Source organism: Plectropomus leopardus, chromosome 16 (assembly GCF_026936395.1).
Source record: "Plectropomus leopardus strain MGB_pleo_1.0 chromosome 16, ASM2693639v1, whole genome shotgun sequence".
NCBI lineage: Eukaryota > Metazoa > Chordata > Actinopteri > Perciformes > Serranidae > Plectropomus > Plectropomus leopardus.
The window spans coordinates 10,029,048-10,044,022 of record NC_142191.1 but is presented as its reverse complement, the minus strand read 5'-3'; the positions used below and the strand labels follow the sequence as shown (position 1 = coordinate 10,044,022).

Here is a 14,975-nt window from a genome sequence, read left to right as displayed (position 1 = left end):
GCCGCAGCAGCAACGCCTCCTCTGATTGGCTGTAAAAACAGAAGTAGTGTGAGTAGCCAATAGGAGTGCCCGACCATACGGCGAAGCAAAGGCGGCTCGACCAATCGCGTATCACGAAAAATCTAGCACCAAATTTGTATTTTTGTACACGAGCTACTTCTTCTTCGAGGTAAGTAATATCGATACAACTTAAATTAAACTGCATTTATCGCGCCTTCGGGGCATTTATATGAAAGGTAGTTGTAGGAATCACATAAATGTATTTTTTAGCGGCGCAACGAGATGAATAAAAATGTCCTTTACTTCAGTTTGCCGAGCTCTTCGTGTTTCTAACGTTTCAAAAGTAGCTAACGTTAGCATGTTTCGTTAGCCACGATGTTAGCGCTGCGGTTTGACAGGACACTTTATTTAGTGTTTATAAACTCTTCTTATCCTGGGGGTCCTGGTTTAATATCACACACTAGCTGTTACCTCAAATCATGCAGCTAATCTGCGTATAACTAATGTTTTGTCAGAATTAAATGAACTTAGTGTAACGTGTCCAGCATGCCTTTAACGTTAACATAAATCAGGAAAAGTTCACAATTAAAAAACACTCCGACTCTCAGGTTTTCAAAGATGATGGATGCTCTGTCGGTGGTGAGCCAGCTGCGGGACCTGGCCTCTGAACCGCAGAACCGAGAGGTGATTGTCCAGGATCAGGGCTGTCTCCCCGGGCTGGTTCTCTTCCTGGACCACCAGAGCCCAGAGGTGCTCCTTGCAACCCTTCAGGTGGGTGATGGAGGCTGTTTGCGGTTGTTCTGCTTTCCTGCTGCTCACACATTAAAGGAGCATTCAGTGTTATGAGCACATGTTTACTGTAAGTGCATGCAGCATACATTTTAATACCTCTGATGTCATCCTTTGTTTTCAGACCCTGCGGTACTTGGCTGAGTTGTCCCCCAACATCCCCACCATGAAGAATGAACTGGGTATGATGGTGAGCTTGGAGAATCTCACTGGGAGGTGAGCGAATGTTTATTTATTTATTTATATAATTTTGTACACTATTTAGAGCCTTGTTACCACTGCACAAAAACCCACTAACATCTGGCTATTTTTCTAATGAGAAAGGTAATGCTAGAAACACACTGTCTGCTTGAGTAGTGGTGAGCAGGGAGCAGATAATTATAGAATTAGTTGCAAAAGAAGCCGGCTGTTGCGTCAAACACACCACAAAGACTAAAGCCAACTAGCATGTGCGTTCTGCACTTGCGTTAGAGGAAATAACTCATCATACTAGCAGATGGTGATAGTCTGTAATTGTTATTCTAAAAGAGATTCAAGGTGCTGAGTCAGATGGGAAAAAAATGACAAAGGCAGACCAGTACCACCGACCCAAAGATGTGGGTAGCCATTCAGAGGTCTGGGACCAGGCTACTTTAAATATCATATCTCTCCATACAGGGAGAACCTGTCTGTTGACATCACAGCGTTGGCTCAGGAGGTGTTTGACATTCTGAGCGCACCTGCTAATCCTGTGCCGCGTACACCTGAGAGGCAGAGGAGTAAGAAATCCCAGTTCTTTATCAACTCCAGCAACAAAAAGGCCAAGTCTGTCACTCTGCACATCCAGGGGCTGGACAGCACTGTGAGTACACTGAAACACACACACACACACACACACACACACACACACACACACACACACACACACACACACGACATTATGCATGATGGTGTCAATTATTATTATTGCTAGCAAGTTAACCAACACAGTGTCCCTTCTTGTCAAGGACCAGCGAGGCTTGTGTGAGGAGGCCCTTCTGAAGGTCAGAGGAGTGATCAGCTTCACCTTCCAGATGGCCTCTAAAAGATGCACCGTCCGCATCCGTTCAGACCTGCCCACTGAGGTAACGCACAAACACAAACATTTACTAACAGTGTCTGCTTAGGAAGCAACAAGCCTGTAGCTATGTAAAATCTGTTATTTCCCAAGACGACAAGAAAAGGTATTGCAGAATATAAAATTAGATTAATACATTTATATTAGGCTCAAATAAAGACTTGTATAAGGTTAAAAGTGCTTTAAGTGGAAGAAAAAGTCTCAACTTAAAAAAAGAGGACTTTTTTATCAATATGAATCCCCAGGGATTTGGTGGACATCACTCTCTAAATAATTCAATTCTTTGTTTTGTTACAAACATGTTCAACATTATAATAATAAATAAATCTGCATCATCATCAGCAAATAATAATTAATGTAGAATGCTAGAGGAATTAGTAAAATAATTAATTTACTCACTGGGGGACCCCATAGGTCAGTTATAGCCAGCATTTGTATTATTGCCTTATCAAAGCCACTTAAATACACGGGTGCAGAAGAAAACAGTACAGTAGTATTAATTCCAGACATCTGTTTCACTAATGTGTCTTAATTTGCAGAGTCTGGCATCGGCCATCGCTGCCACGAAGGTGTTGTCGGCCCAACAGGTGGTGAAGAATGAGGCAGGAGAAGAGGTGAGTGTTCATACATTTTGGGCACGTTTTGAACACGTTAAAGAAAGTAAACTATTTGAGCATCCACTGGAAAATAAATCAAGAATTGTGGGTGAATTCTCAAATTCTCCTTTTTTAAACCATTTTACTCAGGTGTTAATCCCTCTGAACCCATCTGGAGTGAAAGTTCAGCAAAACTCAGCTTTACCAGACTACCTCCCAGAGGAGGAGGAGAGCCCGGAGAGGGAAGTCGACAGAGCAATTTCCCGCACAACAGCAAAGGATGATTCAAACGGAAGCTGGCTCAACGCCGCTGCTAGTTTCCTCACCAAAACATTCTACTGGTGAAACTGACGCAGTTTGATTCCTTCAAACCCAGCTACGCAAAAATTGCGTAAAAGACTAGAGCTGCTGTGTATGTTACTGGAGTGGACATTACTGGATGTTAGCACACCAAAAGCCCACACTGTGGCTTTGTGTGTATCGTCTGAACTTGATAAAATTTCCGTCAGTTCTTTTGGAAAAAACACAAATTATCAACTTGTGCAAAAGTACTTCTGACTTCATCTGTTTGGTTGAATCGAGGCACACACACTTGAAAAATATATTTTGTCTCTGGACTTACATGATGCTGTTTTCTATCAACTATTCTCATTCAGTGTAAATATTTTCTTTGTCTTTCCTTTTTGGTCAAACTGTCCATCTTCCCTCTACATGTAAAAAAAGTTTAAAGATTTTACTTTTCTGTACACTTAGAAAAGTATTTTCAGTATATCCTGCTGTTTGTTGGTGGTTTTGGTTTATACTAAAATAAATGTATTACATGTTTAAATTGCACTGTAAATTATTCTTTTTCCCTGCTATTACTCTGTATTTTAGATTAAAAAAGGAAGAAAAAAACAGCATTACCACATCAGTGCCTAGGTAATCAATTCAAAAAGTTTTATTTACTTGCCAAACAGTACAGCTGCAACAATTGTACAGTGATTTCAGTTTTACAGTGGTTCAAAGATCTCACCCCACAGCCGCTCATCTGAAATGAAGGGCTCATTAGTTGTTAGTCTTGTGGTCAGTCTTATAAAATATATCAACTTTTAAACATAATTTATAGGATATGTATGTATAATGTAATTTACAAGCAAGTTATCTTAAAGATAAGTTAGCATGTTGAACAGCATGCTATGTACTGCTGGCAGAGACCAGCACGACATAACAAAGACATGGGTAATCTTTCTGAAGTTTCCTTCCATTTTGGTGATGATGCAAGATTTGAACAAAGAAGAAGTGCAAAGGTTTGAGAACCAAATGCTAAAAAAGCAGCATTACTGGAAGTTGAGTGTAAAAGATAGAAGTGAATATCAGAGGCGTTTGGGTTTCAGTGTTTGTCTTTAAAGGGTAACTTCTGTATTTTTCAACCTGGCCTTCATTTTCTCACATTTTTGTGTCTATGTGACTAATGAGGACAACAGTTTTTTAGTCAGTCCAGTATTGAGCATAAGTGCTGCACCCAGCAGCCACAAAATACAATGTAACCACTCAGGGCATTTGTACATCATCAATGTACGCCCACTAAAAGTGTTTTTGCCACTGACAGGCTCACATTGTTAGTCAACGTTATGGGAAGGATCCCTACAGAGATAGACCCTTCAGTTTAACTAGAAACATCCCTGAAATTGCCATCAACAAATCCAACAGACTCCATTGAAATAAATAGTAATTCTCACGAGTTGGTGATTGTTGGAACGGTGGAAATTAAAAACCAAGGCGGCTTTTTTGTTCGTCTCCATTTTGAATTAAGTGTGTTTCACACTGACAAAATGAGTATTTACCTAAAGGAAGTCTGGTGGGTTTAGCAATAACAACTTTGGGTTTCTAGTTAAACAAAAAAGGATCTTGCTTTGTAAAAAGGTTTATCTCTGAAGGGGCCATTTTTCAGTATGTCAGATATTTAGAATAACAATCTGAGCCCGTCAGTGGCAAAAACAGGCAATTCAAGTGGACGTGAACTGGCGTTGCATAATTGCCTGTTAATGTTACACTGCAGCATGTTTGCTTTTGTTAAATAGAGTTCCTGAACATTTTCATGGATAAACAAGTTTTTTTTTATCATAACATATCAGATCCAAACTCTATTCCAACATAATTTCAGCTGGCATACATAAAGAGAGATGGAAGGTGGGGAGAAAACGACTTGACGACGATGACTTTTCCAGGTTTTCCATGTCTGTGGGAACCCTGCAGGTGGTTTTGGGGCATTTTCTAGTTAAACAAAAACAAAATTAACAACAAATGGGTCTGTCTCTGTAGGGATCCTTTCCTTTTAATGCTGTCAGACACTGAGCCTGCCAGTGGCAAAAACAAGCTCTTTTATTTGATGTAAATTAACGATGATCAGTTGACTGTTAATATTATGTTGCAGCCTTTTTCCCTTTTGCTCAATACTGGACCAATTTCAACATTTATTGTTCTCATTAGACAATTAGACACAAAAAAAAACGAGGAAATAAGGAGCCCAGGTTGAAAATCACCCTTTAATTCCCCTCGTTTTTCTTTCATGACTGACAATGTGTATTAAAGGACCAGTTGTTTGACATCATAGCTCTCATATGACAACATAACTGACACTTCATCACGAGCTTCATCATATTAATATAAATCAAGCAACAGAAGCCACTGGAGCGTTATGGCATGTGGCCTGAATGTCAGAGCTCACGCTGGGAATGCATATCTTCATTTCAACCTCATTCTTTCTACAATGTGTCCGGTAAGGCAAAGGAACGTCAAAATTAGCAGCATTTCTTCTTAAATCAAAAAAGATCAAACGAATCAGATTATCCCAGAATTAACAGAAAATATTTAAATGCTTTTTGTTGTTGTTGTTTTATGCTTGGCCAAAACAAACCTCCAATACAAGGCGGCTAAGCTACGGCTGCGTGCTCCATCACCGGCCGAGTTCGACAGCGTGACCGGATGCAGCACTGATGGAGGGAATATAACGGGTAAACCAATGAAAGGGCGGTTAACGTCAAAGCATTTTCTCAATTTAAACAGAAAGACAGGAAGAAAAAAAGAATCACATTTCATCTGTACAGCAATTAAATAAAACTAAACAAAGAATAATCTGTAGTTTACACCCTAATTCTCATGTGAGAACAGTATTTTCATTTCGTCAATATTTAACTTAAACTCCATGATACTCTGACGCTCCTGCCTCACCCCAATAATAACCTCTAGTCTTTAAACATTGTAGACACAGCAAAAATATATATTACATTACATGACACTTTCCTGCAGTTTTAATACATCTTCATGCACTGACGTCATTCCTATATCCCGTCACTGTAACGTTTCGATATAAACGTTGAGAATTATGAGGTTCCAGTTAAAGAGATGAATGAAACCTGGTAATTCGGAGCCTGTTGAGTTCCAGTTTTTGCTGATTTTGTCAATATGATTACAGTTTTCTACAGCAACAACAAAATCTCTTCAAGTATCACGGCTGAAGACTTTACGGCAGATCTCAGTTTACATTATCATTTGTCTCTCGCGTCGCGTCGGGGCTGTACACAGAACATTGTGACTGAATGTATCAGAGACAGAGGAGACCATTCGTTCCCCAGAGAGTCTGCTGAGGGAAAAGTCTCTCTGGAGAATTTTTAGGGAGGTCTTTGGAGACACCATCTTTGGGAAAATGGCTGCAGTGCTCTTCAGTCATGGGAGGGTGAGAAAGTAAACCTCTGAAAGAGTCTGGCTGTGATGCTGCGAGTCCTTCCTTTGATTTGGTCCAGCAGCTCTGTCTTACCTCTCTCTGGCCGTCTCACTTCCTGTCCCTCTGTGTGTGCAATCATCTCCACCTAACAGCGCATCAGGCAACATCTAAACAGCAAGAGCAACAACAAAAAAACAAAAACCTGTTAGTTGCTACTGGGGCTTAGTTAACCCTTTGAAACATGAGCAATTTGGCTTGATTTCTTGCAAAAACATTGGCAAAAGGCAATGAGCAACGAAAGAAATTACCCAAAACTTAGTAAAAAAAAATAGGAGAGGAAGGACAAGAAGAATTACTTGAAAATTTGATTAGTAAGTAAATAAATAAAATAAATAAAAGAAAAGAAAATGAAAGAAAAAGAAAGAAAATTAATTAGAATCATTCCACAGCATCATTTTAAAGATGTAGTCATGATAATAAGAAATAAAGTCTTTCCCGAGCTTTTTTCCCTGTAAATTTCCGCATGCCTTTTTAAAATGTTTTTCTCAATCTTCTAATTTCTTGCTGTATATTTAACATTTATTACCAAATTGCTCATTGCCTTTTTTCCAATGTTCTTGAAAGAAATCAAATTAATTTTCTCAGGGTGCAAAGGTTTTAATACGTGATGTCATTCAAGGTCCAGGCCAAAATGTGGCCGGCGACTGACGATAACTCTTGTTTTTAGCAAAGTCAGTTTCCAGAAAACTTGCAACACCTCCGGCACTCAGAACAGGCCACAAGTTTGCAACTCAAATTTTCTGGCAAAGATCTAAAGCTTAATCCAAAATAACCCTGATGACATCACTCCGACATCATCAGGGTTATTTTACTTCAGAAAGCACCATGGACCAACTTCCTCTGCAATTTTATCAAGAAAATAAAGACGAAAGGGTTTAAGTACAATAAGAAATCAGAGAACCAGGTGTGAAGCAGAAAGAAGACGCTTATTGACCTGGTCCCTGCTGGGCTGATATGTCCTCTATCCCGCTGAGAGGCTTTAGGAGACCGTTCTCCCTGAAGGCTAAGACAGGAACTCTCTCTTCCTCCTCCTCCTCCTCCTCCTCCTCCTGCTGCTGCTCCTCTTCTCCCTCAGGAAGAGACAACCTGGAATGTGAAGGCAGTTCAATCACCTCCTCAAACTCCCCGTTCTCCCTGAAAAAACAGAGGAAGGAAAGGAAAGTGTTACATTTTGAAAGTTATAAATAACACCAATGCTACAATTCATAGCCAAAAACATTGTTTATGGTATATTATGTTTGCTGTGTGTGCAGTCTACAACTCCACCTCTGGTCAGGACGGCTCAGCGCTGTGGTGTTCGTGTCGGAGTCAGCTTGGCGACCGTTGCTGTTGTGTGTTGGTGATGCGGTCACTGCAGATGGAGTCGGAGCAGCAGGGGTCACTGATGATGAGGGAAAACCAACAAGGCAGTCAGAAACAGCATCAAAGTAACAACTGAAGAGGATATATTTTAAAGGGACAATTCCTCTTACCTGCCGTGCTATTTATGCAAAAGTGACTTTGTTTTTCAAAATAAAGGCATGTCAAATCTAAGGCTAATTAAGTTACCTGCATTGTCTCCATTCCTGTTAGGAACAACTTTCTAAAGATGGGAAAGGAATAAAAAGAGAATAAGTGCAACGAACAACATGGATTCCTCTTTTGGTGAATCAGACTTTTCTTTAAGCCTTTACCTTCTCTGCTGGATCTGAACGTCTCGTTCTCTTCATGATCTCCTCCAGACGCTGATGAGAAAAAAGTGATATGGACAAAATCAAATATCACATTTTTTGAAAATGAATATCTCAATATCAATTTTGCAACAAGAATGAAGGGTCGACTATTTGTGCTTTTACAAAATATTTCCAGATGAGATTTCTAATAAATCATCAGTAATGTGGATTTAATGACAAAGTATGTAAAGACAAAAAAACAGTATTCTGGTGAGTTAGGAAAATTACATCATTATACTAAAATGTAGTCTTTACAACCAAAAAAGACATCACAATCTCTAAAATCCAAGACGATCTCATATCATATCACAAGATAATATCAATATATTGCCCTACTTTTACATCCACTGAACATGAGGAACATTTGGAAATGTGACCTTTGTGCGAGCATGCTTCACCTTTTTTCTCTCCAGGCGTTCAGCCTCCTCTTTCTGGAAGTGTTTCTCTCTCTCCTGCCTCAGTCGCTCTGCCTCCTCTCTCTGTCGAGACTCCTCCTCCTCTTTCTAACACACAAACCCACAGAGTTTGATTTTATTTTGAAATCAACAGACGTTGAAATCAGACAGAAGTTCAGCCTTTTGCTGGCTTGTACACTTTCTCTGACCTGTTTCTGGAGTCTCTCTGCCTCCTCTCTCTCTTTCTGAAGTCTCTCTTCCTCCAACTTCCTCTCCTCCTCCTCTTTCCTTCTCATCTCCTCTGCCTGACGCTGAGCCTCTTCCTCTCTCTTTGCTCGCTCCTCGGCCTTACGGCGAGCCATCTCCTCCTGCGCCAACCTGTATAGATATAAATGAATCACAGTTGAGGATGCAGATACACACCTTCTTTCTCCCTCTGGATCACACACATGTTCAGCGCAGCCAGCTTACCTCCGCTGCTCCTCCTGTTGCTTGCGCTCCTCTTCCTCTCTCTCCCTCTGCTCACGGGCCAGCCGACGATTCTCAGCCAGGATACGACTCGCCTCCTCTGGATCTGTGGTGCCGGCTGAGGGCTTGTGGGCCGGAGGACTGCTTATACCCTCTAGAAGGCATCAGAAATTAAATCTTGACCAGTTTATTTTATAAACCAACTAATAAAAAAACAGTCCAGGCTGAATAATAATGTGGACGTGAAGAGTTTGGCTGTAGTGACTGACCGCTGGCTGCTGGTGGTGTCGGCTCACTGCTGGTCTTGTTTTGACCCACCGGCTGAGGTCGAGGCTGAGGAGGACTGAGGGCCTGCTCTTCTTCCTCCTCTCCCGGGGCTCTGGTGGGTTGAGGGCTCTCGGGTGTGACCCTAAAAGGACGAAGATTTCCAGGATCCTCTGCCCCTGGAGACTTAAGCAGCTTGGGGGTCGGGGGGCGTCCTGCTGACTTTTGTGGAGGCCTGTGTGCAGCACGAAAAGCAGCAGTTTGAACTTTTTTCTTGGAACGTCAGATGATAACATGAAAGTCCATCTTGTCAGGCTTCAAGTAATGAATTTGTGTGTGTGCCCTCAGTGTGTCTGATCAATCAGCATCCTGTGTGGAGCTACTGGCAGCTATGGGCGTGCTTTAGCTGTGTATCGACATGGGGCGACTGTTCGGATGGGGGGTGATTCTAATGCCATTGTCAAGCTTTTGTCAAGCAGTGCGCCAGAACCGATGAGGAGTAATAACAACAATGCTGAGTGCCATTGGATGATTTGTGGGTTGCAATGTCAGACTGAAGAACGAGTTGACAATTCTGTTTTTTTTGTTTGTTTTTTAAAGTGGATGCCCTTCTTAAACACAGCTGACCTGGTATTTGGACTTAGACTGAGGTGCTAGAGCTGAATTGTTATCAACAGTAAAAAAAGCACATTCGCACGCGCACACTTATTCTGTGCAAAAATCATGCTTACTATGCAAGCTTTCAGTCAGAGACCTTCTTGAAGGCAGACTTAAAGAAGGTCTCTGACTGAAAGCTTGCATAGTAAACATGATTTTTGCACAGATCTGAGTGTGCAGATGTGATATTTTTCTATTTGGATGCCCTTCTAAAAACAGTTCCCAGCTTCTTATTTGGGTCTGTGTAACACATCAGTATAGTTTACTGATGCTTTCGCCCCAAAACTTGCACTTCCAACTCATTGTCTTCAGCCATCATGGGTGTGTTCTCCTACCTGCCAGGAGAGGGCGCTGTCACTTTGCTGTTTCTCTTTCCTGGAGAAGTGGAGCGCTTGTTGGGGGGCAAAGTCAGAATGGGAGCCAGTGGGAGTGACAGGTTGCTCCATGACTTCCTCACATTGTCGCGGTCCTTCTGCTGTTTGGTGCAGGAGGGAAACAATAAGAAAACCATTATTCAAAATGAGCAGTAATGTTTATATTCACATGATCAGGACCGAGGGGAGCCAGCAGCATAACGTCACAGAAATGTACAAAAACATCATTAGTGACTCACAACGTAACAGCACAGGACGTGCACAGACTTGGGTTGTCCTACTGACAGCAGCAACAGATGATCAGTAACAGGATTAAACTCAGACAGCCTTCCTTCGGCCGTGCCTAACCTCTGGCACCGAGCCACGACATCAACATAAAAAAACTGCTGCCAAAATAAAAATCAAGTTTTCTCACTCAAACTCAGTTCTTATTTATTATCTCCTGTCTGTGGAGGAGGCGGAACTTACTATAGTTTGTCCAGGGCAGCAAACTCTCACTCGCATTAACACTGACCTACAGTCTTTAGACATTATGACACATACGTGGTTTAACTGGTGTGTCACTGGTCTGCTGGACTGAATCTGGATTATGAATGAGTCCACGTGTGCTTTATGCATGTGTGTGCAGGTCACTGTGTGGAATATAAAGTACAGAAGATGTCCTCCTTCTAAGACCTTAATGGTATAAGCTGTGACACAGCAGCAGACAGATGGACAGTGGGTTCAGTAATGTGTGTGTGTGTGTGTGTGTGTGTGTGTGTGTGTGTGTGTGTGTGTGTGTTTGTGTGTGAGCAGCAGGGCTATACGGATATATTGTGTTCGACTGATCCGGGGCATCATAACTATATTAAGTACAATTAGAGGAAGAGGAGCAAAATGCAGCATATCACTGATGTGCCTGAGCATAGTAAAACACAAAAAAATGTGGAACCAAATCAGGTGTCACAGGTTACATTTCTATCAATATTGTACTTACACACTGAGAACCCACAAACTCTAGATATTTAGCAGAGGTGTAGACTCAAGTCATGTGACTTGTACTCAAGTCAGACTAGAGTCACAAATTGAATGACTTTACTTAACAAAATCAAGAAAGACTTGCAAGCTGACTTGAACTTTAACACCAATGACTTTATTTGGATTTGAGCCTTTTGACTCAAATCCTTCAAGCCCCAAGATTACCAAGAATGCTTATCATGTCCAACAAGTTAACGCTTAATTTCCCAGATCCACTTTGTTTGAACCAAACTGACAGCATCCAGTGAAGTTGCAGATATAAAGAACTACTATTACCTTACTGAGCACCAGTTGGAGAAAATGATAAAGATAATTTTGTTTGTGTACAAAAACCACATGGTGGTCAACAAAAGAACTAAAAGTATACAAGCTAAGACTACTCTTACCATAGTTGGTGAGCTAATGATTAGCAAGCATTAGCTTTTCAGCAATGTAACTTTTTAACAAACTTGTTTTAAAAAAGAAATGAACATTTTGAAAAGCATCCATTTTTTAAAATTTGGGATTTGACTCTGGACTTGGTTTCAAAAACTGGATTCTTACGTCTGACTTGCAAAACAAGTACTCTGATATTTAGTCAAACAAAGGTGCAGGTTGATGACATAACCCACCTGTGTGGTGCCGGTGGTTCTCCTGCGGGGAGTCGTGGCGGAGGACGAGACCGTCCCCCTGCTGAGGCTCCTCTCCTGGCTGCGGCAGTGAGGGAGCGGCTGCGCCTGCAGGGCTTTGAAGGACATGGAGCCCATGGGGTGGCAGGACACTGAGCGAGGACAAACAGGCATGGCTACGGTGATGTACGAGGTGGGAGTTCGGAGTGTTTCGAGGAAGGTGGATCGGGGCAGTGTGAAGGTTAGATGATCAAAGGTTTGATAAACAGGAGCACGAAGTGAGAGATCAGGAAGGAATGAGAGGGATGTCGAATGAATTAATAAAGAGAAGAAGTGGGTTTGAGAAGACCAGTGGAGGATTGAGAGGAATGGAAAGATGTTTAGTGGAAACAGAGAAGAAGAGAAAGAAGGCGTTAGTGCTACTGACTGCAAGCACAAATGCTAATAAATTGCAAGAAATATGAGTTATACTTTTGAAGAAGGATTTAGTAGGGTTGATAGGTGAGGTTATAGATTTTTTTTCTATGGGAGTAGTTTGGCAAACCAATCCCTAAGAACTCTATAAAGTCCAAGAGTTAGAAGCGTCTCTACTTTGAAATTAATGGAGTAAGAATAAATTATTATTGTAAATGCATTAGACCTGACACCACAGAGAGCATGCAGGAGAACATGTAACACAAGAAGCAAGAAATGCACCTTCACACTGTAGGCCAGGGATACTCAATATGCTTTGACAAGGGAAATAAAAGACACATTAGAAATATTTATCAGTATGTAATAAATTAATTGCCCTTTTTTAGCCTTTCGAAATGACCAATAACAATTATTCTGTAAAACCAGGATACTGTGAAACCCCGATATTCTCTGAGATGGTCATTGTACCGGGAAAATCTAATACTGTTGCAACCCTATTTTGGTCTTAGCCCTGACTTCTATTGGGGTTACAAACTAAAAAATATATAAACAAGCTCTATTTTTATGCTTTTTTAAAAAATATATATATGTATAGTTTTTTTTTTAATTTGGAAATGATGGTATATAAATAAATGCAGTAGGTGTGTACTTAAACTAACATTTCCCTTTTTTTCCACTCACTCACTCACTCACTCACCTCAACTCAACTCAACTCAACTCAACTCAACTCAACTCAACTCAACTCAACTCAACTCAACTCAACTCAACTCAACTCAACTCAACTCAACTCAACTCAACTCAACTCAACTCAACTCATTTACATTCAAAGTACCAAAAGAACTCCCAGTGTGAATCCATATATTTACACTGAGAAAATGCAAATTTCTCCACCTGGACTCTGTAAATTGAGTATCACTGCTCTAGACAAATGTATACGAGTGTGCAGAGTAGAGGAAAGCAAAAGAAAGACAGTATGTTGTGTGCAAAAAGAGGTCTTGTGCATGTGTGCATAAAAGAGAGTGTGAGTATTCAAAAAGACACACAAAAGCACAATACCAAAGAGCACAACAGAAACATGCAGAAATACACAAGAAAATGATCCTGAATGGAACGAAAGCACAGCAAAATGGGTTACAATGTAACCACTGAGGGCATGTGTTCAGTGTTAATTTGCTTTAAAAGGGCTTGTTTTTGCCACTGACTGGCTCTGATTGTTATTGTGAGTGTCTGACAACAGAAAAAATAAAACGTTTTTTCTGGCATTTTCTGTCGTTGCTCTCAACAGACACAAAAAACATGGGAAAATGGGAAAAAATACTGGAGGTACCCTTTCAGTCATATTTCTAACAAAAACACAAACTGTCTAAAGCCATTGTTGCCATGGTAACAACAGTAGGAGACAGGGGATGATATCAATGGGAGAAACTTCCTGAACAGCTTACTTGTTTAGATCTTTATGTGTGTGTGTGTGTGCGTGCATGTGTGTGTATGTGTGAGCTTTGAGAGCCTGATACAGGCTGGTGAAGGAAGTTTCAGACAGTGTAATGCTTTAAGTCCGGCCAAATCTGATTAACATCCGAAACCGTTCTGGTCAAGAGGCCAAAATATAAACAGCGTAAATACTTCTATGAGCAGTGATTCCTACATTTGTGTGCACTGGCAATAAAAATCCAGTATTTTACTCATTACTGACCGTAAGAGTTAGGAGGGGTCTTTGGCATGGGATGTGTGTATATTACCTGCTTGCTCTCCAGACAGACTCATGGCGCTGCGGCTACGAGCCAGGTAGGAGTGTGTTGGCTGCTGCAGGCGGTTCACCACATTGCTCTCCCATGGTGTCAGCGGAAGACGGCGCAGTCCTGAGCACACACACGTAACATTTAAGGTTTGATAACAACTTAAACTACTAACTGCCCACTGATTGGCCCAAGCAATCAGTCAAAGCAGATTAGAAATTGCTGTATTTGTCACTCATTCTTTCCCTCACACTGCACAGCAGTGGAGGCGAGAGCTTAAGTGAAGCCGTAACCATGCACAGGCTGCCTTGTTACACCTACACCTGCATGCACCAGTTTGTTAATTATGAAGGAAAGCAAATAGCCTCGAGAGAAGCGCAAACACAGGGAGGGAAGCATTCAAACAAACAGTGAAGAACAGAGGACATACTGCATCTGCATTTGATGGTCTTTACATAAGCTTGCAGAAATATATAAATTGATGGCAAATTGTTCAAAAAGTATTGACAGCTTTTATGTAAGTTTAATTATTTGGCCATGCAGGGTACTTGGTACCTGGGTAGAAATACTTGCAGGACCATAATTTGTAGCTTATTTAAGGATGACTTTAATATTTAACAACTTGGTCCCTATTTTCACATGTTGTTGTGTCTAAATGGCTAATGGGAACAACACATTTTTGGTCCAGTAACCACATGTGCTCACCGTCGGTTTACATGCACTAAAAGTGCTTGTTTTTGTCACTGACAGGCTCAGATTGTCCAAAGTGTCGGACAATATTATGTAAAGGATCTCTACAGATAAACCTCTCTACAGATAAACAGCATTTTTGTTAATCTGGAAACAGCTCAGAAATCAAAATCGCCAAACTCACCAGGTTCTATTTTAATAAACAGTAATTTTAGCATGTATAGATCAAGCATATTTCATATCTAACTTAGTGAATTAAGGGTTTATTTCAGCAAACCGGAGTTGGTGATTGTTGGAACAGTGAAAAGATGAACCAAGATGGTCTTTGTGAGTTTTATTTTGTTTCTGTCGACATTGAACAAAGTGTGTCTTACAATGATAAAATTTGTGTTT

The 14,975-nt window shown here is 40.9% G+C and overlaps 2 protein-coding genes across 11 annotated transcripts in view; one reads left to right on the top strand and one right to left on the bottom strand.

Annotated features, from left to right (window-relative positions):
- The first annotated feature begins 33 nt into the window (after positions 1-33).
- armc1l (armadillo repeat containing 1, like) lies at positions 34-3,613 on the top strand. Its single transcript, XM_042503724.2, has 7 exons — positions 34-169; positions 609-771; positions 914-1,005; positions 1,447-1,630; positions 1,776-1,892; positions 2,425-2,499; positions 2,632-3,613. Exons 2-7 carry the CDS (start codon positions 619-621, stop codon positions 2,824-2,826), a joined length of 816 nt encoding a protein of 271 aa, XP_042359658.2. The 5' UTR covers positions 34-169; positions 609-618; the 3' UTR covers positions 2,827-3,613.
- The window catches only part of map7b (microtubule-associated protein 7b), a 37,106-nt gene continuing 25,526 nt past the window's right edge, over positions 3,396-14,975 (bottom strand). For 6 of the 10 annotated variants that reach the window (XM_088089769.1, XM_088089763.1, XM_088089767.1 and 3 more), the window contains 12 exons: positions 13,896-14,015; positions 11,746-11,918; positions 10,079-10,218; positions 9,092-9,321; positions 8,826-8,976; positions 8,564-8,732; positions 8,358-8,462; positions 7,921-7,971; positions 7,796-7,829; positions 7,514-7,628; positions 7,182-7,381; positions 3,396-6,354 (listed from right to left, as the gene is read on the bottom strand). In XM_088089769.1, coding sequence (XP_087945895.1) covers positions 6,344-6,354; positions 7,182-7,381; positions 7,514-7,628; positions 7,796-7,829; positions 7,921-7,971; positions 8,358-8,462; positions 8,564-8,732; positions 8,826-8,976; positions 9,092-9,321; positions 10,079-10,218; positions 11,746-11,918; positions 13,896-14,015 — 1,499 coding nt within the window. In that variant the 3' untranslated portion in view covers positions 3,396-6,343. The remainder of the gene's footprint in view (positions 6,355-7,181; positions 7,382-7,513; positions 7,629-7,795; positions 7,830-7,920; positions 7,972-8,357; positions 8,463-8,563; positions 8,733-8,825; positions 8,977-9,091; positions 9,322-10,078; positions 10,219-11,745; positions 11,919-13,895; positions 14,016-14,975) is intronic. The other 4 variants (XM_088089765.1, XM_088089772.1, XM_088089768.1 and 1 more) reach the window with 2 other exon arrangements.